General features: G+C 56.6%; 3 protein-coding genes and 1 non-coding gene across 22 annotated transcripts in view; 3 read left to right on the plus strand and 1 right to left on the minus strand.

The window, feature by feature from the left end:
• The window catches only part of SEMA7A (semaphorin 7A (John Milton Hagen blood group)), a 34119-nt gene extending 23262 nt beyond the window's left edge, over nucleotides 1-10857 (plus strand). For 18 of the 19 annotated variants that reach the window (XM_046898954.1, XM_046898956.1, XM_046898958.1 and 15 more), the window contains 13 exons: nucleotides 131-264; nucleotides 1155-1205; nucleotides 1399-1494; nucleotides 1758-1842; nucleotides 2369-2479; nucleotides 3462-3601; nucleotides 3938-4116; nucleotides 4321-4429; nucleotides 5126-5324; nucleotides 6311-6426; nucleotides 7001-7152; nucleotides 7724-7791; nucleotides 8701-10857. In XM_046898954.1, coding sequence (XP_046754910.1) covers nucleotides 223-264; nucleotides 1155-1205; nucleotides 1399-1494; nucleotides 1758-1842; nucleotides 2369-2479; nucleotides 3462-3601; nucleotides 3938-4116; nucleotides 4321-4429; nucleotides 5126-5324; nucleotides 6311-6426; nucleotides 7001-7152; nucleotides 7724-7791; nucleotides 8701-9059 — 1707 coding nt within the window. In that variant the 5' untranslated portion in view covers nucleotides 131-222 and the 3' untranslated portion in view covers nucleotides 9060-10857. The remainder of the gene's footprint in view (nucleotides 1-130; nucleotides 265-1154; nucleotides 1206-1398; nucleotides 1495-1757; nucleotides 1843-2368; nucleotides 2480-3461; nucleotides 3602-3937; nucleotides 4117-4320; nucleotides 4430-5125; nucleotides 5325-6310; nucleotides 6427-7000; nucleotides 7153-7723; nucleotides 7792-8700) is intronic. The other variant, NM_001199749.2, reaches the window with a different exon arrangement.
• On the plus strand, nucleotides 4155-4252 carry MIR1794 (microRNA 1794). Its single transcript, NR_035295.1, has one exon. It is a non-coding gene; the product is annotated as a microRNA 1794 (primary transcript).
• A 3792-nt stretch (nucleotides 10858-14649) lies between the features above and the next one.
• On the plus strand, nucleotides 14650-18906 carry CYP11A1 (cytochrome P450 family 11 subfamily A member 1). The gene is made up of 9 exons (NM_001001756.2): nucleotides 14650-14978; nucleotides 15212-15367; nucleotides 15961-16160; nucleotides 16450-16653; nucleotides 17268-17428; nucleotides 17510-17676; nucleotides 17827-17905; nucleotides 18070-18261; nucleotides 18602-18906. The coding sequence occupies exons 1-9, from the start codon at nucleotides 14734-14736 to the stop codon at nucleotides 18722-18724; spliced, it is 1527 nt and encodes a 508-aa protein (NP_001001756.2). The 5' UTR covers nucleotides 14650-14733; the 3' UTR covers nucleotides 18725-18906.
• Nucleotides 18883-22737, minus strand: CCDC33 (coiled-coil domain containing 33). Its single transcript, XM_015279037.4, has 9 exons — nucleotides 22498-22737; nucleotides 22386-22410; nucleotides 20359-20554; nucleotides 20165-20253; nucleotides 19910-20041; nucleotides 19694-19757; nucleotides 19385-19587; nucleotides 19189-19305; nucleotides 18883-19018 (listed from the first exon to the last, which is right to left on the minus strand). Exons 1-9 carry the CDS (start codon nucleotides 22725-22727, stop codon nucleotides 18956-18958), a joined length of 1119 nt encoding a protein of 372 aa, XP_015134523.2. The 5' UTR covers nucleotides 22728-22737; the 3' UTR covers nucleotides 18883-18955.

A 22737-nucleotide genomic window follows, 5' to 3' on the forward strand; every position in this document is an offset into this window, starting at 1 on the left:
TACAACCCCGTGTCCTTGCTTATCTCATCGCTCGTGCCAAGGATGCAGAAGGGAGTCGATCAGCCTGAATTGGCTCAGCTGCTCTGCAGTGGGCTGCGCTTTCCCTAATGAATGTCTTTGCTGTTTCTAGGTGAGAGGGTGTATACATTTCCCAGGAATGAGAAGTACCCGGTGTTCTATCATGAAACAAACAGCTCAAGCATCTACGTTGGGGGAGAGGGAATGCTTTACTACTATAACTTTGCAACCTCTGAGACCTACTCGGTAAGGATGCTCTGCTCACCACGTTAGGAAGCATTCAGTGGCTGTCCCACAGCCCAGGTGTTAGATACCTTACCCTGAACCTTTGCCACCAACAAAATCAGGACTGAGAGTGTCCATTCTATGCCCAGCCTGCCGCATCTACCCACAGCTTCTGTATGGTTGGTGCCTGCAGCAAAGGGAAGTGTTCTGCAGTAACTGCAGGTGGGTTCTTCCCAAGCTGTGACCTTGCTGAGGTCTCTATTGCCCCAGGGCCAGGATTGCTCAGGTGGGGGACGTGTTTTGTAGCCTGGAAAGGGATGCTTAGACTCAGGTTACTGCGGAGGAGCCGTGCTCCCATCCCCTTCCATCATCGCTGACCAGGCTGGCTCTTTTCAAAACCAGCAAGCTCTGAATCAGCTGAGCACTGAGTTAAAACAACAGGAAAACCCCAGGGCGGTCAACTTTCACATGACCCACCCTTGTCCTTCTCAAACAAGCCAGTCCCTATGGTTTATTCCCAGAAACATCCCTTGTTCTCAAGGAACAGCGGGGTTCGTGTGTCCCAGTCCTTGGACATCCACTGCTGAATGCTCACTCCTTGTGAGCAGACCCTCTCCTGAAATCCTTTGGGGTGCAACCCGGGCTGTGCTCGCTGCTTCGGCCCTGCGTCCCCACTTCTCCACGTCACCACCAAAGGGCTGAGAGGACCCAGTCCTGCCACGTCAGTGCCTCCCAAGGGCTTTCAGATGGGGAAGAAGGCTGAGCTGCTGTGTTTATGACCTTCTGACTGACACGCTTGCTTTGCTTCTTGCTAAGAGAGCAGCTAAGTACGTGGCACACAAGACTGGGCCCCTCTCAGCCGTCCTTGAGAGGGCAGTGATTAAAGCCTCTCTCTTTCTCTTTTACACTAGGTAGAGTTCCCAGTGGAAAATGGAGCACAGTGTTTGAAGCCTGGGAGCCCGGTAGGTCCTGCCTTTGGAGGAACAGCATATGTGGGTTGGAGGACTCGGGCTGGAGGACTGCTCCTCTGGTTTTAACACCTATGGGAAAGCTGAGAAGCCATATAGCAGAGTGCTGATAGCACTGTAGACTTGGAGCTGCAGGGCTGCTGCCTGCCGTTCACAGCTGCTCATGATCCTCTTCTTTCTCTTGCAGGAGGACAATAAAAACTTCATCACCTTAATAGCAAAGCATGGAAATAAGATGTTAGTGTGTGGGACTGGCGCTTGCAATCCCACCTGCTGGCACTTGGTAAGCTGGAGTTCCTCTGCCCTGCTTTTCCTGGTGTCTTTTCCAGGCGCTGTGGGGGATGCAGCATAGTTTGGGAGTGGATCTAAAGCCAAAACAGAGCTCAGGGGTCCTTGATGCCTCCATAACAGCTTAAATCACAGACTGAGGGGTGTGGAGGGAGCCTCTGTGCTCACTTGCCCGGGGGGACGTGGACACCTGCATTCCCTGCCCTCCTTGCCCTGAGCTGATTGCATTTCTAAGGGGCCATTTCTCTCCTTCCCCAGGCAGAGAAGGAGAAGGAGTCTCCTCAGGATGGCAGAGGTCTTGCTCCTTTCACACCTGATACAAATTCCCTCGTCATCGTTGACTGTAAGTCTGGCTGCTCACGTGTTTTGGGTTGCAGTGCCATGCAGGAAGCCTGGGCTTTCCAAGGGCTATGCTTTTCTGCCCTGGCTTGTGATCTTGGTTTTGTCTCGTGTTGTTGCTTGTCCTTCTAGGGTAGAGTATGGCAAGAGGTTGTTTGTTCCTGTCCTAGAGGGAGGGTTGAATCTCTGTGCAGGGGAGGGTAGGGTGTGATGGGAATGGTGTCATTCTGCAGTATTTGCACTGCTGTGGACCTGGTAGAGGGGGAGATGAGGTTCCCTTCCAGGGACAGAACAGAAATTATCCCTGCTGCTCTGTAAAGGAAAGGCTTGAGAGTGTTCCCTGGGAGTCCTGCCATGCCCACGCAGTCCTAGGCAGAGAGGTCTGGCTTTTTTGACCTGTATCCACCATCTGTGAGTCCCCTTCACCTGACCACATATCCAGATACTTCTCGGTTCTTGCTTTTATGCTCACAGATCCTTTTGCCCCCTCTTGAAACAGCTCATTGCAAATGAGCCTTCCTCTCCCACAGATCCTAACATCTACTCTACCATCAAGAAAAGCCAGCAGAATGGCAAGATCCCCCGCTTCCGACGAGTGAAGGGGGATGGAGAGCTCTACACAAGTGACACAGTGATGCAGAGTGAGTACAGGAGCACGGGACCTGCTGCTCTGCCCCAGCAAGCAGCTTCAGCTGGGATCTTTCTCACATGGTGTGGCAGGGAGCACGCAGCAGCTCTCTGCAGCTCTCTTGCTGCCAGCTGGGGGGGAATTTCACCCCCTTGCTTCTGCGCCAAGACAACTGGCACGAGTTCCTCTTGCTCAGGGTGAGGAAGGAGGGGATGGGGAAATGGAGAGAAATGGACAGCAAGTCCCATGTCAGATGCTTGTTGTGCAAAGGTGCCCATCAGCTGCCGAGTGGTGGTGGAAACAGGAAGAACAACTTCCATTCTGGGCAGCGACTCTTTACAAATCCCCAGCCGGGTCATGACCGTGCAGCAGGAAGCTGTTGGGCTGCTAATGGAGGAAAGAACCCTTCTCAATTCCTGCAACTTTACTGCACCGCCTTCCCCTAAGCCTCTCTGGGAAACTGAAGATCATTGAACCCCTGGCCAGAGACAAAAATCCAAATGACACCAAGGCTAAACAGGACACGTGTACACAGCACAGCAAGAAAAAACCTCCTGGTGGGGTTGATCCCATGATGACACAGAACTCCCTGCCATGGGGCCACCATCTAACGATGCCCGGAGGGACCCTACTGCTGCTGGGGATGCCCTTTGTGGCAGCAGTGTGTTAATAGGAAAAACATTACTGGGTTTTCCGTACTGAACACAAACAGTGAGGCAGCTTGCTCCACTGAGGGAGCCTTTCTGTACGAAGCCAAGGCTTCACTGGGCTCTGGGGATTTGCCCTGCAAGGAAACAAGTGCATGGAGGAGGGAGAGGAAAGGGAACCCATGGGAATGTGGTGCAAGAACAGTTTTTAGTGTGCTGTGACTGGTCAGGTGCAGAGAAAGGGCTTGGACCTGTCCTTTGCCCAGACCCTTGTGTTTCTGTGAGCTTGTGTTTCTGAAGGGTGCATGTTCAGGCCAAGGTTTTCTGACTGCTTGCTTCGCTTTCCAGACCCTCAGTTTGTCAAAGCCACCACATTAAGGCATGAAGAGCCTTATCAGGACAAGATTTACTACTTCTTCCGTGAAGACAATCCAGATAAGAGTCCTGAGGCACCCAGAAACATCTCCCGAGTGGCCCAGCTGTGTAAGGTACCATGGGGACAGTGTATGTTGGGGAGGCAGCAGTGTCACAGAGGTGACAAATGGCCGTACCAGCTCATCTGGTATTGTCAGTACACGAGTTGGCCCCTCTGGCTCCCTCTAGCCATGTCCTTTGGCCTTCCTGCCCTTGGGCTCCCGTCTTGCTTGTAGGGGAGACGACACTGTCCTGTCTTGCTGGGATGTTAGAGATAAACAAGCATTGCCGTGGCCAGCAGCAAATGTATCTCCAGAGCATCCCCCAGTTATCCTCCTAAGATGCCATACAGAGAGGACTTTGTGTTGTTCCCTACCAAGCCCTGACTCCCTTCTTTCTTTCCACTCCAGGAAGACAAAGGTGGAACCAGTTCACTTTCTGCTTCCAAGTGGACCACCTTCCTAAAGGCCAGCTTGATTTGTGTCGACCCGGCCACCAAGGGCAACTTCAACTGGCTGCAGGATGTCTTCTTTGTCCCTGCAAGTAACTGGAGGGACTCCAAAGTCTACGGACTCTTCACAAACACCTGGTAAGGGTCTTTGCAAAATGGGGGATGCCTGTCCTCTGGGCCATGTCCTTTCCTTCAGCCCTTTGTTCTCTCTGGCAGGAACATGGGTGGAAAACAGCCAGAATGGACATGGGCAGCAAAGGTGCGACATGCAGCTGTGCCCCAGCCATGCCCCAGGCAAAGGCCACTGTATCCCTGACCCTCTCTTTGTCTTGTTTCTCACAGGGGAAGCTCTGCTGTTTGTGTCTATTCTTTTGGGGACATTGACAACGTGTTTCGGACATCCAAGCTCAAAGGTTATAATGGTCCCAACCCGGAGATCAAGCCTGGGCAGGTGAGTAGATGATGAAAGGCACCCACGTTAAGCAGAGGGACCTCCTAAGGTCTCTGCTCTGCTGCTGTCAGAGGAGCTGGGGCAGGTGAGGGTTCCAACCAGCCAGCTGAGAGCTGGGTGCTGTTCTCAGGCAGGCTGTGGCCACTGTGGGAAGGATCTGAGCTTTATTCCTGGAAACAGGAGGAGGCTGGTCAAGGTCCAACACCTTCATGGAAATAAAGGGGAGCGAGGAACTTACGTGCTTGGCAAACAGGTCCGAGCTCTCACTTGAAGTTGGAGGACAAAGCCTCACATTGTGTTTGCTAACACACAACATTTGTCTGCGCCAATCTGTGGCCTGACCCTTACAATTCATGGTGCTCAACTGACCTGGCAGCAAACAGCTGCGTGGGGAGAGGCTGTTCTAGGCTGGCGGGGGATGGTAGGGTCTGAATCTGCTAGAATTAACTTCTGCAGGAGGAGAAAGGCTGTTGGGCTGCCAGGTGTGTAGATAAGGTGTTTGCTCTGTGTTTTCCAACCTTCCCTATGATCCTGTGTAGCTGCAGAGCAGCCTGCAGGCTCTTTGCCGTGGCAGGAGGCTCCGAGCATCCTCCTCTGGGCTCAGCTGTGCCATGTCATTGCTTTCCTGCCCTCAAGAGTCACCCCCAGGGATCTGCCTTCCTATGACACAATGCCTTTTGTTCCCTCTCGGTGCAGTGTGTTCCCTCTGGACAGCACACCCCCAGTGAGACCTTCAAGATAGCTGACAGCCACCCAGAAGTAGAGGATCGGGTGGAGCCCCTGGCTCCCACCAGGAGCCCTTTATTCCACAACAAGCATCGCTACCAGAAGATCGGGGTGCACGAGGTCTCTGCAAGTGATGGACGCCAATACACAGTGCTTTATCTGGCAACAGGTACCAGGAACCCTAACCCAGTGCTCTCTTTCCTGCCCTGCTGCCCAGGCTCACACCCTGGAGCTGTGCTCATCCTTTTTTTCTGCATCTGCATTGTGCTGGAGCTTGTTTACTGGCATGAAAAAATGCAGGCAAGTCTTAGTGGCCTGGGTTGGAGCCCATGCCTGCTCTTATTGTTCTTATCTTGCTAAAAGCTTTAGTTAAATGCAGCTAATGCCTTCCAAATTCTGCAAGGGAGCTCGCTTCATGCTGCGGGGCTTTGGCAGGGCAGCTTCCCACCTGTGCTGTGGTGGACGTGGAGACACCTGGGGTGAGATGAGGGGTGATGCTGTTCCCTCCCTGACCCCTCTTGGGGGGGTCCTGCCTCACCTCCCCTGGCTGCACTGGGGAAGGGAGCGGCTACTTGGGAAAGGGAACCTGAGACAGTGAAATGAGAGTAACTGGTGAGATCCCTGATGCGCATTCCACCGGGATGAGAATTGCCACATCTCTGCCAAATTTCTCTGCTCGTTTTCTTGAATTACCAATTTCTGAAGTCATTTCCTGGGGGAAGGAATCGGTTTGCTTAAAAAGCCAGAAAGGTGAAAGTCCACGTTTCAGCCCCAGGCAGTGGGGATAAGGCACAGCACAACAGTGTTGAATTCGAGAGCTGTTGGTTTTTCTTGCAGCTGAACAAAGGGGGCTTGGCCAGCCCTACAGGGGAAATCAGTTCCTCGTGGCCTTTGGGTGGGAGGGTGAGAAAGCTCTGCTCTGGGAGGCACTACAGTTTAAAGGGTGGTTTCCTAAGAAAATAATTCTGAGAAAGGTTCCAGTCTCCCCTGGGTGCCTGGTTTCAGGGACACAGTCATATCTGGCTCCACAGATTGGGTACTGCGTGCTGCAGCAAGGGCTGAGCTCACAGAGCTGATTCTCTGCCTGGTTTCCCCACTCCTGCCTCTGGTCCCTTTGCTTTGCTTTCATCAGGGCTCTCCTGTCTCGTTTTCCAGACAAGGGATCCATCCACAAGGTAGTGGAGCTGCCAGGGGGAGTGCATAACATCATGGAGCTCCAGGTGTTCTCGAAGAAGGACCCGATCCAGTCCATGATCCTGGACCACGAGAGGGTAGGTCCATAGAGAAGAAACCAGTGGCTGGGGCTGTGGTTGTAAAAGCAAGCAAGGGACAGGCAGTTTAATACCAGCTCCTAGACATGGAAATAACCTCTAGGTGGGTTTGTGGGGAGGGTCCTCACAGCTGAGCTGGTGCCTCCAGTGCTGCATAACTGTGCAGAGCAGTGGGCAAAGAGATCTCTCTTGGAGGCGAGGGAAGAGCAAGGCTGTTTGCTGCCTGGGTCAAATCCCAGCCCAGAGTTCTGCTTCCCCTGCAGATTCCCTCTCCTTTTCTGGCCTCGCTGGCAGATGAGCTGTCAGACAATGCTGGTGCTCCATCCCGGAGGTGAAAACATTGCTGGCACCGACGGAGCAAATTTATTTATACCTAGGGCTGGTGGGGGAAGATAGAGAGCAAGAGACGTATGACTGCATTGCCTGGAGAGCTACCAGCCCTGCTGGTGGAATCCAACCCAGCATCACAGTGACTAAAGCTGTGGGAACGTTTGTATAGAGAAGTGCTAGACGTTGGTGGGGCTGCACTGGGACAGGTGCTGGGAGGATCAGCCCCTCTGCTTCCCTCCCGCAGGCGATGCTGTACGTGGGCTCGACCAGCAAAGTGGTGGAGATACCCATGGATATGTGTGGGGTGTACCGCAACAACTGCGAGAGCTGCCTGCTGGCGAGGGACCCCTACTGTGGGTGGGCTGCTGGGAGCTGTCAGTCCATTTATCACAACCGGTACGTGGCACGGGCAGCTCGCTGCTTCTCCAGCAAGTGGGCTGGATGTGGTAGCTTGGGACATGCCCACGTCTTCAACATTCCCTTTCCTGGCCGCTTGCTTTTGAGACCATCTCCCCATCAGAGACAGATCCCGTTGTGTCCGGGCAGTGCTCAGCGCTGTTCTGCTGCCCTGCACCTCTGCAGGGCTCTGTCCTTCCTGCAGCACCTCTGCTGTGGTGGAGGGAGAAATCAATGGGTTTCATACATCCTGAGCACCCAGATCCCCTTTTCCCCTTAGAAGCGTGCATAGCTTCATCACAAATACTGGTCCGTTATGCTCGATGAGAATCAAGGTCTACTGATGGTGATGCTGTTTAAAGTGGTTGATTATGGTGAGGTGCTGTGTCTCACATCCTTAAGTGATGCCATCCTTAAGTGTCCGGGGGGTGTTTTTTCCCACCCTGCTGGCAGTGGGTGTTTAAACTTTCTGATCCCCCCCCCCCAATCTCTATGGGCGATTCCTTCCGTAGCTCCAAAGTGCTGCTTCCATGCTGGCACTGCCTTGCTAATGCTTGTTTCCATCTGCCAGGGAGGTGCGTCAGAACCTGAACCTGGAGCTGTGGCAAGGAAAGTGCCAGAAGGGTGAAGTGAAGGAAGGTAAGTGAGGGGTTTGGGCAGCGTGAAGCAGGATGACTGATTCTCAAGTGTTAACACAGGCTGGGAGGGCTGCTGCTACTCAGTTCTGGTGAACTCATAATGACTGTGCTGTGGCTGAGGCACCACACATATCGGCTCAGAGTCAACTGCTACGCAGTGTGTTTGCTAAGTAAATATAAGGCATGAACCGACTGTTTGTCAGGCCTTTTGGTATGCAGTACCACGATCGATTCTCATGGCACGTTGCTGCTTCTCATAGCCACAGATGTCCCTTCCATAGGAATGATCTCAGTGACCCTGCCCAGCCTGTGCTGTGCAAAGCCAACAGACGTTAGGAAATATCTTGCCTCCTACCCTCAGACACGCAGTCTGGCTGCTGTGCAAACATACTCAACTCACAAATAGGCCTTCGTGTCCAAGGAGCTGTCAGCACATCTGGAAACCTCTCCAGTGCTGTAAACAGTCTTGCTTGGCCTCATTTCCCCCCTGTGGTAAACCTAATGCTGTAGTAGTATGAGGTCTTCTGAGCTGGCTGAGGGGGTTCAAACTGTTTGCTGGCGTCCAGGGAGAAGAGTCCCGTGGACTTCACCAGGTGTGGTTTGTGCCCTGCCGTTGTCATTAAATGGCCGTGCACTGTGTCCCCATAGAATCACCAAGGTTGGAAAAGGACCCACAGGATCACCCAGTCCAACCCTCCACCCATCACCAATAGCTCTCACCAAACCACGTCCCTCAACACAACGTCCAAACGTTCCTTGGACACCTCCAGGGTCGGTGACTCCACCACCTCCCTGGGCGGCCCATTGCAGCGCCTCCCATCACCCCACCCCTTCTTCCCTGTGGGTCTGCAGGGCTGTGTGTGGTTCCTGGGGCCTCCTGTCTCATCCCACCCTTCCCAACCTCTTCCAGCACACAGCTACCAGAACGTCACCGTCGTCCCCGTCGTCCCTTTCTCTCGCTACTACCTCAACTGTCCAGTAGAGTCCCACTATGCCACCTACAACTGGTACCACAACGACACCCTCATCAAGACCTGCAACAACACCCACCCGCAGCCGGACTGCTTCTACTTCATCCAGAACGTGAGCCACACTCACTACGGCCACTACATCTGCGTCTCGGAGGAGGATGGCTTCAGGCAGGCCCTGGTGAAGGAGCACCTGGTGAACCAGCTCAGGTTCATGTCTCAGAAGGGCCAGGCCACCATGACGTTGGCATCCTGGCTGCAGCTGCTGCTCATGGTGGTGTTGGTGGAGCTCTTCCACTGAGCACGACACGGCCGCCTTCCCAGCTGCTGCCACTCTTCCTGCACTTAACGTGAGGCTGGACCCTTGCTCTCCGTCACTCCTTGAGCACTAACCTTTGACTGTCCCCAGCGGGGTCCCGGCTCTGTGGGCAGCAGCTCTTCCATCTTCAGCCTCGGTGAAGGAGTCGGTGTGAGGAAGAGGCAGCTATAGGGCCAGATGGAGCAGTGCTTGGGGCCGGGGGTGTCCTGTCACAAGGGGGACATGATCTGTACCCACAGGACTTCGGCCTGCTCCCAGGCACGCGCTGGTAGCTCCATACTAGTGGTCCTGAGCACGCACCAGGTGCAGACTTTGTTCAGGGGACTATGCAGATGTGCATGCACTGATCCTCAGGGCGCGACGGCTCCTCTCTTTGGGAACGTGCATGTGATGAAGAGGAGCAGCCAGCCCTTGGCCTTTCGAACTGGTTGGCCTGCGCTTCTCTCCAGGCTGTTAGTGGCTAACAACTGGCTGAGGTGGCGAGCAGCCGGGATCTCCCAGTGTCACTTGTGGGTCCCGTTCTGCTCTGAAAGGCTTTTGTTGGTTGTTCAGAGAGGGCTGTGATGTGGGTGGGTGGCCGGGAGGTAGCACTGACAACCTGCAGGGAAGGGCAGGCACAAAGTTAGCGTTTTGCATGGATAAGACTTGGGAGGATGACTTAGCTATAGATTCGGGGTGTGGGGGAGGACAGACCAAAGGGCCCTAAGATTTCCTAGAGACTGGAAGGAGAGGTGGAAGCCCCCAGGAGGCCCTGGGGAGACGTTAAACGCACAAATCCGTGCAGGCAGCTAGGGGCATCGCTCTGCGGGCAGCCCTGCTCCCAGTGCCCCTTTCCTCCTGGGGAGGGACTGGGCTTCCTCAGGGAAAGAGGAACCAGGCTGTGGGTCTCAGGGCTTGGCGGCCGCTTCCACCCCTGCGTGCTGCATGATGAGACAGGGGAGGTGCCAGCACCCCCCACCCTGGGCTCTGAGGCCTCCAAGCGAGTTTAAACTGTGAAATACGGGATATTGTCCCTGTGCCTACGTGCAAAGGGCGATCCCACACCTTGTCCGAGCCCTCCCCTGCCCTATGGGCTGCTGGAGCCCCCCCCAGCCTGGTGGGCAGAGCGCTGGGCAGGCTGTGCCGCCGGCTGAGCCCCGGGGTCTTTGGGCAAAGCAGGGGGGGGGTGTAGGCAGAACAGAGCTTCCTACTGCACTACGTTCCCACACAACCCCCAGAGCCTAGCGTAGAGCTTCTTACATCTCTTCTCAAAGCACTTTAACTTTGTCAACTAACAAATAACCTATTTATTATCGACGAGCAGTTGCTGTACTTGTCTAATTTTCTAGCGTGGTAGAAAGCAGGCTCAGAGTAGAGAAAGGAGGGAAATGAAACAGCTACCAAAAACAAAACACAACCCCTTTCCAAGCTGTGACCAAAGTGAGAACGTGATGGTGGAAATAAAGAGTGGACGAGAGAGTGTGGGCACCATGCTTCTTACTGGGCAGTGGGGCTGCTGGGGTCCCCCCCCACGTCCCCACAGCGTCCCCATCCCCAGCTCTGTTGAACCCTCCCCATTTCCTATTGATCCTTGGCCCTCTGTTCCAGCCTTTCCCATCCCCATCCCTCGAAACGTCGCCGTCTCAGACCTCTGTGCCCCAGCTTTGACTACTTTGTATGTCTTGAGCAGCCATGCTTGTACGGGGAAAGCATAGCAGGATGTGGGCTCCGGGCTCCCCACATGGGTTGTGCTGATAAAAATAAAGCTGCCGGGTGCCCGTGGGTGCTGCTGTAGTTGGAATCTGCCCGCCTTGACGTCACGAGTGGCTTTTCCCAACCAGAATGTCATAGGACAGCTGGGGGGGAGGATGGAATTTCACCTCCATGGCTTCATTGTAGAGCTTTGTTTTAGGGCTTTTCCACCTGGTTCTCACCCCTGGGCTCCTTCCTGCAGGTAGGGGATGGGAAATATCTGGGTGTTATCATTGCTCGGGTGCCAGCTCGCTATGGAAGGCTCCCCTGCCCTGCTGCTTCGTTCTCTCTCACTCTGGGGCTTGGCAGCAGACGTCCCGGCAGCACCATATGTGACGGCAGCACCGTGATGCTGGGAAGGAGAAGCGAGCCCGAGCTAAAAGGAGAAGTGTGAAGGCAAGAAAGGAGGCGGGGATGGCCGAGAGAAACGGGAATGCGGAGCTGCATTGCAGCCCTTTCGAGTTTCATGTGCCCTTCCCCGTGCTCACAGAGCAAAGGGATGAAAGGGGGGGGAGGAACCAACCCTAAATTTCCTAAAAATGGAAAAAAAAGCGTTGAGCTTTTTCCTTCCTAGCTGTGCTTCCCCCCCCCCCCACCGCCACCACTCTGTTCTACGAGCAGAAAGCTTGCTGAGAAAGCACGTGGGGAGAGCGGCCCATTGGGGGGCTGCAGAGGGAAAATGTGGTGGAAAGTGTGAAAGTGAGCGCTCGGCACCTCACCCCGGCTATGGCACATTGTTCCTATGGGTTATTTTGGGGAGATTTATTTGAATGTGGGTAGGTTTGCAAGAAAGCTGAGCGCTGCTGGCTTCCTGCTGTGCTATCAAAGGGCGGCCGGATGCAAAGAGCAGTGCAGCTTTTGGAGGGCTGCGGGGCTGCAGGATGGAGCTGGCGCCTGCTGCAGGCATCGTCCGTGCTGCAACCTTGTGTGCAGCCTTGGGGCTGCTCTGTGTGCAGGGCTCGCTGCAGGCAATCGACCCAGGAAGTCCTGCAAAGGTGAGCTTCTGTGAGAAACCCTGCAAAATCAGGCTCTGAGTGCATGCCCTGTGTGTGTGCACAGCTGGCGATGTGTACAGACCCTGAGGGATGGTCTGCATACCTTTGGGTGCTAGGGATGCCATCTGCACCCACAGCATCCCTTTGGGTACCAGGGACACCACCTGTGCCCACAGCATCCCATTGGGTACCAGGGTTGCCACCTGCAACCTCAGCATCCCTTTGGGTACCAGATGCTCTCTGCACCTACAGCATCCCTTTGGGTACCGGGAATACTACCTGCACCCACAGCACCTCTTTGGATATCAGGTGCTATCTCTACCCACAACATCCCATTGGGTAGCAGGGATGCCACCTGCACCCGCAGCATCCCTTTGGGTACCAGATGCTCTCTGTATCCACAGCATCCCTTTGGGCACCATACTCACTGACAGCATCCCATTGGGTACCAGGGATGCCACCTGCACCCACAACATCCTTTTGGATACCAGGGATACTACCTGCACCCACAGCATCCCTTTGGATACCAGGAATACTACCTGCACCCACAGTATCCCTTTGGATACCAGGGATGCTACCTGCACCCACAACATCCCTTTGGGCACCACCTGCACCTACAGCATCCCTTTGGGTACCAGGGATGCCACCTGCACCCACAGCATCCCTTTGGGCACCACCTGCACCCACAGCATCCCTTTGGGCACCACCTGCACCTACAGCATTCCTTTGGGCACCAGGGATACTACTTGCACCCACAACATCCTTTTGGGTACCAGGGATGCCACCTGCACCCACAGCATCCCTTTGGGTACCAGGAATACTACCTGCACCCACAGCATCCTTTTGGATACCAGGGATGCCACCTGCACCCACAACATCCCTTTGGGCACCACCTGCACCTACAGCATCCCTTTGGGTACCAGGGATGCCACCTGCACCCACAACATCCCTTTGGGCACCACCTGCACCTACAGCATCCCTTTGGGTACCAGGGATGCCACCTGCACCCACAGCATCCCTTTGGGCACCACCTGCACCCACAGCATCCCTTTGGGCACCACCTGCACCTACAGCATTCCTTTGGGCACCAGGGATACTACTTGCACCCACAACATCCTTTTGGGTACCAGGGATGCCACCTGCACCCACAGCATCCCTTTGGATACCAGGAATACTACCTGCACCCATAGCATCCTTTTGGATACCAGGGATGCCACCTGCACCCACAGCATCCCTTTGGGCACCACCTGCACCTACAGCATCCCATTGGGTACCAGGGATACTACCTGCACCTACAGCATCCCTTTGGGTACCAGGGATACTACCTGCACCCACAGCATCCCTTTGGGCACCAGGGATACTACCTGCACCGACAACATCCTTTTGGATACCAGGGATGCCACCTGCACCCACAGCATCCCTTTGGGCACCACCTGCACCTACAGCATCCCTTTGGGTACCGGGGATACTACCTGTACCCGCAGCATCCCTTTGGGTACCAGATGCTCTCTGTATCCACAGCATCCCTTTGGGTACCATCTTCACCAACAGCATCCCTTTGTTACCACCTGTACCCACAGCATCCCTTTGGGTACCAGATGCTCCGTGTACCCACACCATCCCTATGGGTACCAGGAATACTACCTGCACCCACAGCATCCCTTTGGGTACCAGAGAAACTACTCGTGCCCACAAGAAGCAAAAAGTCCATCAGAAAATGCTGCTCCCATTGACTTTGGGTCAGGGTATGGGTTGCAGGTTTGGTGTAGGGCATTGATTTGACCTCCCCTGTGATAAATCACTGCACTCCCAGCACCGGCTGCTCCAGATCCCCGGGAGACGATGGGGGTTTTCCACACATCTGGGTTCTGTGGGCTGTGTGGGGGCGAAGGTTTCACCCCCAGATTGGGGTTTTCCCAGCATCTCCTGTTACGTAAAGTGTGATTTTGGGGGGGAAGTGTGATGGGGTGGTCTTTAGTCACCCTGCTCATAGGGGCGCGGAATGAAGAAAGCCCCACAGGTGGAAACTGACAGCGTAATGCCCACGTTGGGCTGGAAGCATCCTACATATGTGTCATGGGGAAGAGCCCCTTTGGCATGGGGGTCCCATCTGTCATCATCGATACCACGGGAAAACACGGTCACAGCCCTGTCCCCTTAGGGGAAGCCCCGTTTCCAACCCCCTCTTTGTCACAAAGACCCCGAACCGCTGCATTTCTCGTACCCAAGTGCCGTAAGCAACAGGAAGCGATGGTCCAAACGCCCCCTAAGGGCCGTGTTTTGGAGGGTCCGCTGGGACCCGACAAGTGTCGGGGAGGGGACAGGTGGCCGTGTTGGTGGCAGTGGATGGGACAGGCGCGCCCCCCCGTGCTCAGCGCTGCGCTCAGCGGTTTTGCTCCTGGAGCGGAAGGAATAGGGGCTGAATGAAACCGAAACGCTAAACGAAATCTGCTGAGTCCCCACTTCGGGAGCTCAGCAAATCCCCGTTGGGCGGCTGCTCCCATCCATCGCCCCAGGAACCTCTCAGGGCCACCTCTGCAGGCTGTGCCTTCCGAAGCTGAGCTGGGAGGGGGGGGGAAGGGGTGGGTGGAACAAGCAGCACCGCGAGCACTTTTATGATTCATTTTGCAGGGAAAGCAAAACATTTTGAAGGCGGGGAAGCTCGTATTTATGTTGGAATGGCTTTGATTGAGGTTGGACCAGGCTGCCAGCCAATGGCCCAGCAACAGCGCGGGGCAGGAGCACACTCCCCGAGCGCTGTCCCCCAAAGCAAGGCCACCCCGTCCCCCCCCCCATCCCGACCCTGTTTGGGGCATTTCGCCAGCACTCGGCCCCGTGACGTGCTGGAGGCGGGCGAGAGCTCCTCGCCTTGAGCCCAGGATTCAGGGATAAGAGCGAGGTCGCCCCGGCCGTGCGCTCGCCCCGCTCCCATGCTCTCCAGGGCTGCACCCATAGCGGGCAGCTTTCAGGCATGCCGCTGTGCCGGAGGGATCCCAGCCCTCGCGGGGGTCCACTACCCATTGCCCAGCTCCTCGGGAGCTCGGCCTTTCGACCAGGTGCCGGGTGAATGGAGAGCGGGTTGGCTCAACCTGTACCACTTCTGGAAGGAGGGAGGCTTCCACAACGTGCACAACATCATGGCCAGCAAGTTCCAGCGCTTTGGGCCCATCTACAGGTGAGGCTGCTGGGGGAGAAGGGAGCTAAGGGGGTGCTGAGCTGCCTTGGTGCCAGGGGGATGGGCAGGGGTAGGGTCCCCTGTCAGCTCACCGTGGGGTTGTGATGGGGAGCAAACTGGGGATGTGGGGAGGAGATGCCCCAAACTTTGGCATTTTGGGAAAGGTGGGATGTGTGTATTTGCATTGCCTTGGGCTGAAATCCTATTATCCTTTGAACCCCTAACGGTGGTAGGGAGAAGTTGGGTGTCTACGAGAGCGTGAATATCATCAGCCCCCGCGATGCGGCCATGCTCTTCAAGTCAGAGGGGATGCTGCCCGAGCGCTTCAGCGTGCCCCCATGGGTGGCATACCGTGACTACCGCAACAAGCCCTACGGCGTGCTCCTCAAGTGAGTGCAACCCAAAAACGAGAGCACCACCACCACCCAGGCCATAGCCAACAGGAACCCCAACAGTGAGACCACCACCCACGTCGCCCCGAGTGGGAAGCCCAAAAGCAAGACCCCAGGGCTCCACCACCCCAATGTGAACCCCAAAGATGAGACCCTAGGGCTCCTCCACCCACATCATTCCCAATGTGAACCGCAAAGATGAGATCCTAGGGCTCCATCTCCACCCACATCGTCCCCAGTGTGGACCCCAAAGATGAGGTCCTAGGGATCCATCTTCACCCACATCATCCCCATTGTGAACCCCAAAGATGAGACCCTAGGGCTCCTTCTCCACCCACATCGTCCCCAGTGTGGACCCCAAAGATGAGGCCCTAGGGCTCCTTCTCTACCTACATCATCCCCAGTGGGAACCTCAAAGTTGAGATCCCAGGATTCCACCATCACCCACATTGTCCCCAGTGGGAACCCCAGAAGACCCCATGGCCCAAAACCCCACGCACTGGAGGTGGTAGGATGCCACAGGGTGATGGGGATGTGGGATGGGGATGGCACCCTCGGGGACCCTGCTGACCCTTGCCTGTGTTCCACAGGACAGGGGAGGCCTGGCGCTCGGACCGCCTGACCCTGAACAAGGAGGTGCTGTCGCCGCAGGTGGTGGACAGCTTCGTGCCCCTGCTGGACCAGGTGAGCCAGGACTTTGTGCGGCGGGCACGGGCGCAGGTCCAGCAGAGCGGCCGGGAGCGCTGGACGGCCGACTTCAGCCACGAGCTCTTCCGCTTTGCCTTGGAGTGTGAGTTTGCCCCCCCCCCCCCCCCCCCAAACATCCCCAAAATGCACCTGGGATGGGTGGTGTGCTGCCTTTCCCCTGGCCACATCCTTAGGGATGCTTCTCCCCCAAAGATTTGGGAGGTACTCTCCCCATACAAGTAGCTCAACATCTGATAAGAGCACAGCATTTTATGGCCAACCCTACATAGCCACGATGCCAAAATCCTCCAGGAGGCCTGGAGTTGGCCATAGTGGAGGGCACGCAGTTGGGATCCCGTAGGCTGGGTCCCCTGATGGGTGCCATGTTGCAGCTGTGTGCCACGTGCTGTATGGGGAACGCCTGGGGCTGCTGCAGGACTTTGTGGACCCAGAGGCACAGCAGTTCATCGACGCCGTCACCCTCATGTTCCACACCACCTCCCCCATGCTCTACGTGCCACCCGCCCTGCTCCGCCACCTCAACACCAAGACATGGCGTGACCACGTGCATGCTTGGGATGCCATCTTCACACAGGGTGAGTGCTCTTCCTCCGTGCTCCTCGTGGGCTGTCCATTGGGAATGGGAGTCCTAAGAGCTCATCTTCATCTCACCAGCACAGGAGACTTCTCCCACATCCAGCTGCCCATCTTGGGGTCAGCGAGGTCACTGTAGGGCCACTAAAGCTAGGAAGCCTATCAGGAGCTTGTAGGGTGGAGTGGTGGGGAACCATGCAGGAACTGCAGTGAGCATCACATCAAGAGGAGCAGCAGGGTCAGGGAGATGGTGGCACTTAGGACAAGAACCAGCCTCCGGGGGTACAGAGATGGGGGACAGCTGTGTCCCACCTGCCTTGCCCACCCAGCCCAGTCCAAACTATGAGCACCTCCACCGGAAAAGCCACCAATACGTGGCAGCAATGCGCTAAGGTTGCCATTCAACCGTCACCCTCACGGTGGCACTAAGACTTGGCAGATCAGATTAATGATGGGAATTGGTGATCTTAGAGATCTTTTCAGACCTGTACGGAAAGCCCTTTCCAACCCAGATGATTCTATGACTCTGTGACTGCACGGAACCACCCCAGCCACAAAGCTCCACGGTCTTGGGTAGCATGCAGGCACTCAGCACCGTGCCCCTATATTTCCTCAGCTGACAAATGTATCCAAAACGTTTACCGGGACATCCGGCTGCAACGCAAGAGCACCGAGGAGCACACGGGCATCCTCTTCAGCCTCCTTGTGCAGGACAAGCTGCCCCTGGATGACATCAAGGCCAGCGTCACCGAGATGATGGCGGGCGGCGTGGACACGGTCAGCACTGGGCGAGGTGTTGGTGGTGGGAATGGGAATGGGACGATGCGTGGTGCTGAGCCCAGCTCTGCCCTGCTGCAGACTTCCATGACTCTGCAATGGGCCATGCTGGAGCTGGCACGATCCCCGGGCATCCAGGAGCGGCTGCGGGCGGAGGTGCTGGCAGCCAAGCAGGAGGCACAGGGGGACAGGGTGAAGATGCTGAAGAGCATCCGACTGCTCAAAGCCGCCATCAAGGAGACTCTCAGGTAGCCAGGAGGCAGCGGGGAATGGGAGAGCACCCAGCTCCTCCTTCTCCCTGATTTTCTGTGTCAGCACGGGGAGCCGGTGGGATGGACATCCCATATGACAGAGGGATGCAGATGTCCCACAACCAGGTGACCCCATCCAACCCGCAGGCTGCACCCGGTGGCGGTGACGCTGCAGAGGTACACCACACAGGAGGTCATCCTGCAGGACTACCGCATCCCCCCCAAGGTGAACCCTGGGCTGTGGGATGAGATGGGAAATCGGGTCCTTCCTCATCCCCTTCTGCTTCATGCTGGGCTCTGAGCACAGCTGGCAGCCAGATGTGGGGCACTAATGGGTGGCAGTGGGGTGGATGTGGGCGCAAAACCCTAGGGTTGATCCTTCTCCCCCAGACGCTGGTGCAGGTTGGTCTCTACGCCATGGGACGAGACCCTGAGGTCTTCCCCAAGCCGGAGCAGTTCAACCCTGAGCGCTGGCTGGTGATGGGCTCCAAGCACTTCAAGGGACTGAGCTTTGGGTTTGGGCCACGGCAGTGTCTGGGTCGTCGCATCGCCGAGCTGGAGATGCAGCTCTTCCTCATGCACGTGAGCACTGGGTTTTGGGATGGGGTGGGTCACGGAATCATATGGGTTAGAAAAGACTTTCCATCTGGGTTGGAGGAGACCTTCAAGATCACCAAGATTCCCCAAGATCACAAACCCAACCGTTAACTTGACTTACCCGTCACTAAACCATGTCCCTAATTGCCACAACCATCTTCCTTAGTGCCCCAGCCATGTCTCTTAAATTCCACATTTGTGTCCCTAAACGCCATATCCATGTGCTTTATTGCCACATTCATTTTCCTTACTCTCGTGCTGGAAGGGATTTGGGGAGGATCCATCCCCACCTTCCCCCACTTTCTCTTCCTTCCTCCCAACCCAGATCCTGGAGAACTTTAAGATCGAAACCAAGCGGGCGGTGGAAGTTGGGACCAAGTTCGACCTCATCCTTGTCCCTGACAAACCCATCTACCTGACACTCCGGCCCCTCCAGCGCCAGGAGTGACATGGGGTGTCCCCAGTTGATCCCAGCTTGGGGACACCTCCATCAGCTCAGCGCATTCAGCCTTGGCTCCAGCCCTGCTTACGCCATGGGGGAGATGGCTGCCCCCTTCCCATTTTGCTTCGCCTCTGATTTGCTCTGTAATTTCTGCACCAAAAGCAGCGGATCCTCGTTGTGAGCATGAATTTCTGGGTGTCTCTGGGTGTCTCTGGCATCCTGCCCCAGGGATACCCCTTAGGGCAGTGGGTCCAGGGTCCGGGGTCTCCTGGGGGGTAAGGTGAGGTCTGGGGGCCGTTTCTGGTGGGAGATATGAACACTTCTCAGAAGTCTACAAACCCACTCTGGGGTTCTCTTTCCCCATGTCTTCTGGGGAATTTGAGGCAACCCCCCCAAAATGTGGAGCAAGGCCTCCCCCCAGCAGCTGCCAGCCCCACTGCAGGGTATTCCCAACCCTGCAGGATGCTCACCAAGGTGGTGGCATGCAGAAGGCGTGGGGCTGAGCCCCCAAAGCCATGGTCCTTCTCCAGCAGCCTAGTGCCCAGCTCCTGCTTCTCTCGTGCCCATCTCCTCGCCGCCTCCTCCAGCTGTGAGGGACCAATATTAGGCTGCTCTGGGGGGAACCCCCTGAGCCTCCCCAGATCTGGGGGTGCTGGTGATGCCCACCTGCCTCTCCATTGCTCGCCCACGGGTTTGTGCCTCCTCTAGCTTGGCCAGAAGGGACAGCTTCTCTGTGCCACCGAAGGTGTTCTGTGGGGGCCGTGGGGTGCTAGGGGGCAATGGGGGGGATGGAGGCCTTGCCAGCTCCTCCCGCAGCCGGCGGTTCTCAGCCAGCAGCAGGGCATGCAGCTCCCCAGCTGGGGCTTCACCTGCAGGATGGAAATTTGGAGTCACAGGGGATGTGTTGTCCTCCATCCTCCCTGCAGAGACTCTGGTCCCTGTGGGGTGAAAGCACCAGAAGGGACAGATGCCCACCTGCTGGCTTCTCAGCACTCCTGGAGAGCTTCTCCTGCAGCATCCGCTCCATCACCCTGATCACCTGCAGGAGGGAACAGGCATGACCTCCTGTCTCCAAGGGGTGGGAACAGCTTGTGGTGATGGCACTCACAGAAAGGTGGGAAGGGACTATGGGTCCCGTTGGCTCCCAGTGCTCAGTGCACCCACCTGGCTCCCCAGCCCACCACGACTCACCTTCTCCTGCTGCCTCACCATCTCCTCCAGGCCCTTCGTCCTGGCCACCTCCTCCCGGCACCGCCGCAGGGCACCTTGCTGCTGTCTGTGGGCTCGCTGGAGCAGCACCAGCTCCTTCTCCTGATCGTTCTTCTGCAGGAAGGAAAGGGAAAACCCCCAGGGACAGTATGGTGGGGGGCTAGATAGCCTCGTGGGGGAGGGGTCCTAGAGGTCCTGGGCTTCCACCTCATTCCCTCCCCATCCCCATCCCAGTACCCGGATCAGCTCATTCTGCAGCCGCTGCACGCGGTCCCTCAGCTGCCGCATCTCCGCTGTGCTGGACACCAGTTCTTCCTTCAGGGTGGCTGCAAGAGCCCATGTCACATCCTCAGCACACAGGGGACAGCACGGTCCCCTTTGCTGTGCCAAGGAGAGGATTTTCCCACCGTCAGCCCTTCGCAATCACGCACCCAACCGGTCCAGGACCTCTTCTCGGGTCATGACATCCACGTCCCCATCAGTGAGCAGAGCACGGCCCGGCTCCTGACGCCCAGCCAGGCTGTGCCGTAGGTGTCCATTCTCTACCTCCAGGCTGGTGACGCGCTGGTGCAGGGACACAAGGTCACCCGCCATACGTCTCAGCGCCAGGCGGTACCTGCTCACCTCCTGTTGGCACGGAGCACACGGTTGGCACCCTGCCATCAGTGCAGGCCATGAAACATTACAGGTTTTCCCTCTTGCGGCCTCTCTTCTCCATGCATCCATCCTTCTGTGCTCCATTCACTCATCCATCCCTTTCTTTTGTTCTCTGGTCATCCATCCTTCTTTTCTCCATCTACCCATCCACTTGTCCATCCTTTTCTTCTCCAACTGTCTACCTTTTCCTGCTCCATCCATCCATCCATCCATCCATCCATCCATCCATCCATCCATCCATCCATCCATCCTCCCATCCATCCATCCATCAACCCATCCATCTGTCTATCCACCAATCCATCCATCTGCTGTTCCATCTTTCTCTTATCTGTCCATCCATCCATTCATCCATCTATCCTTCTCCTGTCCACCCACCCACCCTTGCCTTTTCCACTCATCCATCCTCCTCTTCTCCATCTGTCCCCTATCCCTTCTTCATCCATCTAGTCATCCACCAACCCACTCTCCCCTTCCCTTCCCTTCCCTTCCCTTCCCTTCCCTTCCCTTCCCTTCCCTTCCCTTCCCTTCCCTTCCCTTCCCTTCCCTTCCCTTCCCTTCCCTTCCCTTCCCTTCCCTTCCCTTCCCTTCCCTTCCCTTCCCTTCCCTTCCCTTCCCTTCCCTTCCCTTCCCTTCCCTTCCCTTCCCTTCCCTTCCCTTCCCTTCCCTTCCCTTCCCTTCCCTTCCCTTCCCTTCCCTTCCCTTCCCTTCCCTTCCCTTCCCTTCCCTTCCCTTCCCCTCCCTTCCCCTCCCTTTCCTTCCTTTCCCCATCCACCTACTCACTCTTTCCATCCCTATCCATCCTTCTCCATCCATCCACCCTTCCCCTATCCCTCTATCTACCCTTCTCTCCCCACCCTTCACTTCCCCTGCTACCCATCCTGCACTCCCAAGCCTCCTCCTCCCCACTCACCACCTTTCCCTACACCCCTCAACCCCAGCAAGTCATCCTGCAACCCCAGCCTCATTTCTCTTTCTCTTCTTGTCACCCCTATGAGGGAAAAATGAACTCTCCTGCTCCTAAGGGCTGCAGAAGTACTGTAGGTGGGCTTAACCTCAAGCTTCCCATTCCCTGCCTGTCAGCCTCTGGGTAGGGGGACATTCCATCATCTATGAGGGAAGCACTATCACCGGGGTACATTTTAATGGACAGACAGCACAACATTTCCCCAAGAAGCAGGTACTGGAGGGACAGATCCAGAGCAGGAATTTTCCCTTCCCGTTCCCCCTGCCTGGCCTCTCCTCGTGGCCACGCAGGAGGACGAGGATGAGGATGATGCAGCTGTGGCCGTGGGAGCAAGGGCAGCACATGGCCCTATTTGGGGGGGGGAGTGGGGGACCTGCCCAAGGTCGGGTTTGTCTGGGTGGACAAACAGCCAGGCACAGCTCTGGGAGGACACCCTGAAGCTGCTGCATTTGCATGAATATCTCAACCCTCACCCTGCCCAGTGTTTGCAATCCCCTGAAATAAACGGATGGATCTTGGATAGGGGTGGGCGCCAGGTTCATTTTTAGGGGGGGAGAAGCCCTTTGTCCCATGACTCTACTGGGTGCCAAAGGGAAAATCATCGGCAGAGGGACTGTGTGTTAGGAGGCAGCTGAGCCTCCTGAATCCCTGCCAAAGCTCAGCCTTGAGGACGTCCTTCCACAGCAGCCGGGGGGGTCCGGCAGCACCGGGTGGCCTTGGGGTGCCGACGCAGCAGGGCTCTGCTCCTTGCATGGAAGAGGGACACCAGCAGCTCTGTGCTGGGACCTATCCCCCCCCCTTGGGAAGCAGGATCCTGGGGGTGTCACCACAGCTCACCCGCTCCTGGTGGACATTCTGGGACCTGTGGGCAGAGAGCAGGGGGACACCCATGGCTGATTCCCAGCTGGGATGCAGGGGACCCCGCGTAGCATTGCTGAGTGCCCCGTACCTCTGCTGCGTCCTGGGCAGGATGCTGGACACGGCATCAGGTGGTGGCAGGGCCACGGCATCCCGGCTGAGCTGCGAGGGGACATCAGGGCCAGCAGTCTGTGTGGGCCCCGCTGAGCCATGCAGCAAACGGGGGAGTGCCCACCACCTCACCCGGGGGCTGTCCCCAACCTGGTCACCTGCGGGTGCCACCGGAGTGGAGCCCGAGGTTGCGTGTGGTGTCGGTGGCATCTCTGCTGTC

Source organism: Gallus gallus, chromosome 10, assembly GCF_016699485.2.
Source record: "Gallus gallus isolate bGalGal1 chromosome 10, bGalGal1.mat.broiler.GRCg7b, whole genome shotgun sequence".
NCBI lineage: Eukaryota > Metazoa > Chordata > Aves > Galliformes > Phasianidae > Gallus > Gallus gallus.

Excerpts from the sequence above, each read along its gene's own strand:
- CYP11A1 (NM_001001756.2), top strand. The coding sequence starts at position 14,734 with ATGCTCTCCAGGGCTGCACCCATAGCGGGCAGCTTTCAGGCATGCCGC. Across the intron at positions 14,979-15,211 it reads CGCTTTGGGCCCATCTACAG|GGAGAAGTTGGGTGTCTACG; the intron begins GTGAGGCTGCTG and ends TAACGGTGGTAG. Across the intron at positions 16,161-16,449 it reads CTTCCGCTTTGCCTTGGAGT|CTGTGTGCCACGTGCTGTAT; the intron begins GTGAGTTTGCCC and ends GCCATGTTGCAG.
- CCDC33 (XM_015279037.4), bottom strand. The coding sequence starts at position 22,727 with ATGCCACCGACACCACACGCAACCTCGGGCTCCACTCCGGTGGCACCC. Across the intron at positions 20,555-22,385 it reads AGAATGTCCACCAGGAGCGG|GAGGTGAGCAGGTACCGCCT; the intron begins GTGAGCTGTGGT and ends CCGTGCCAACAG. Across the intron at positions 20,042-20,164 it reads TGCAGAATGAGCTGATCCGG|AAGAACGATCAGGAGAAGGA; the intron begins GTACTGGGATGG and ends TCCTTCCTGCAG.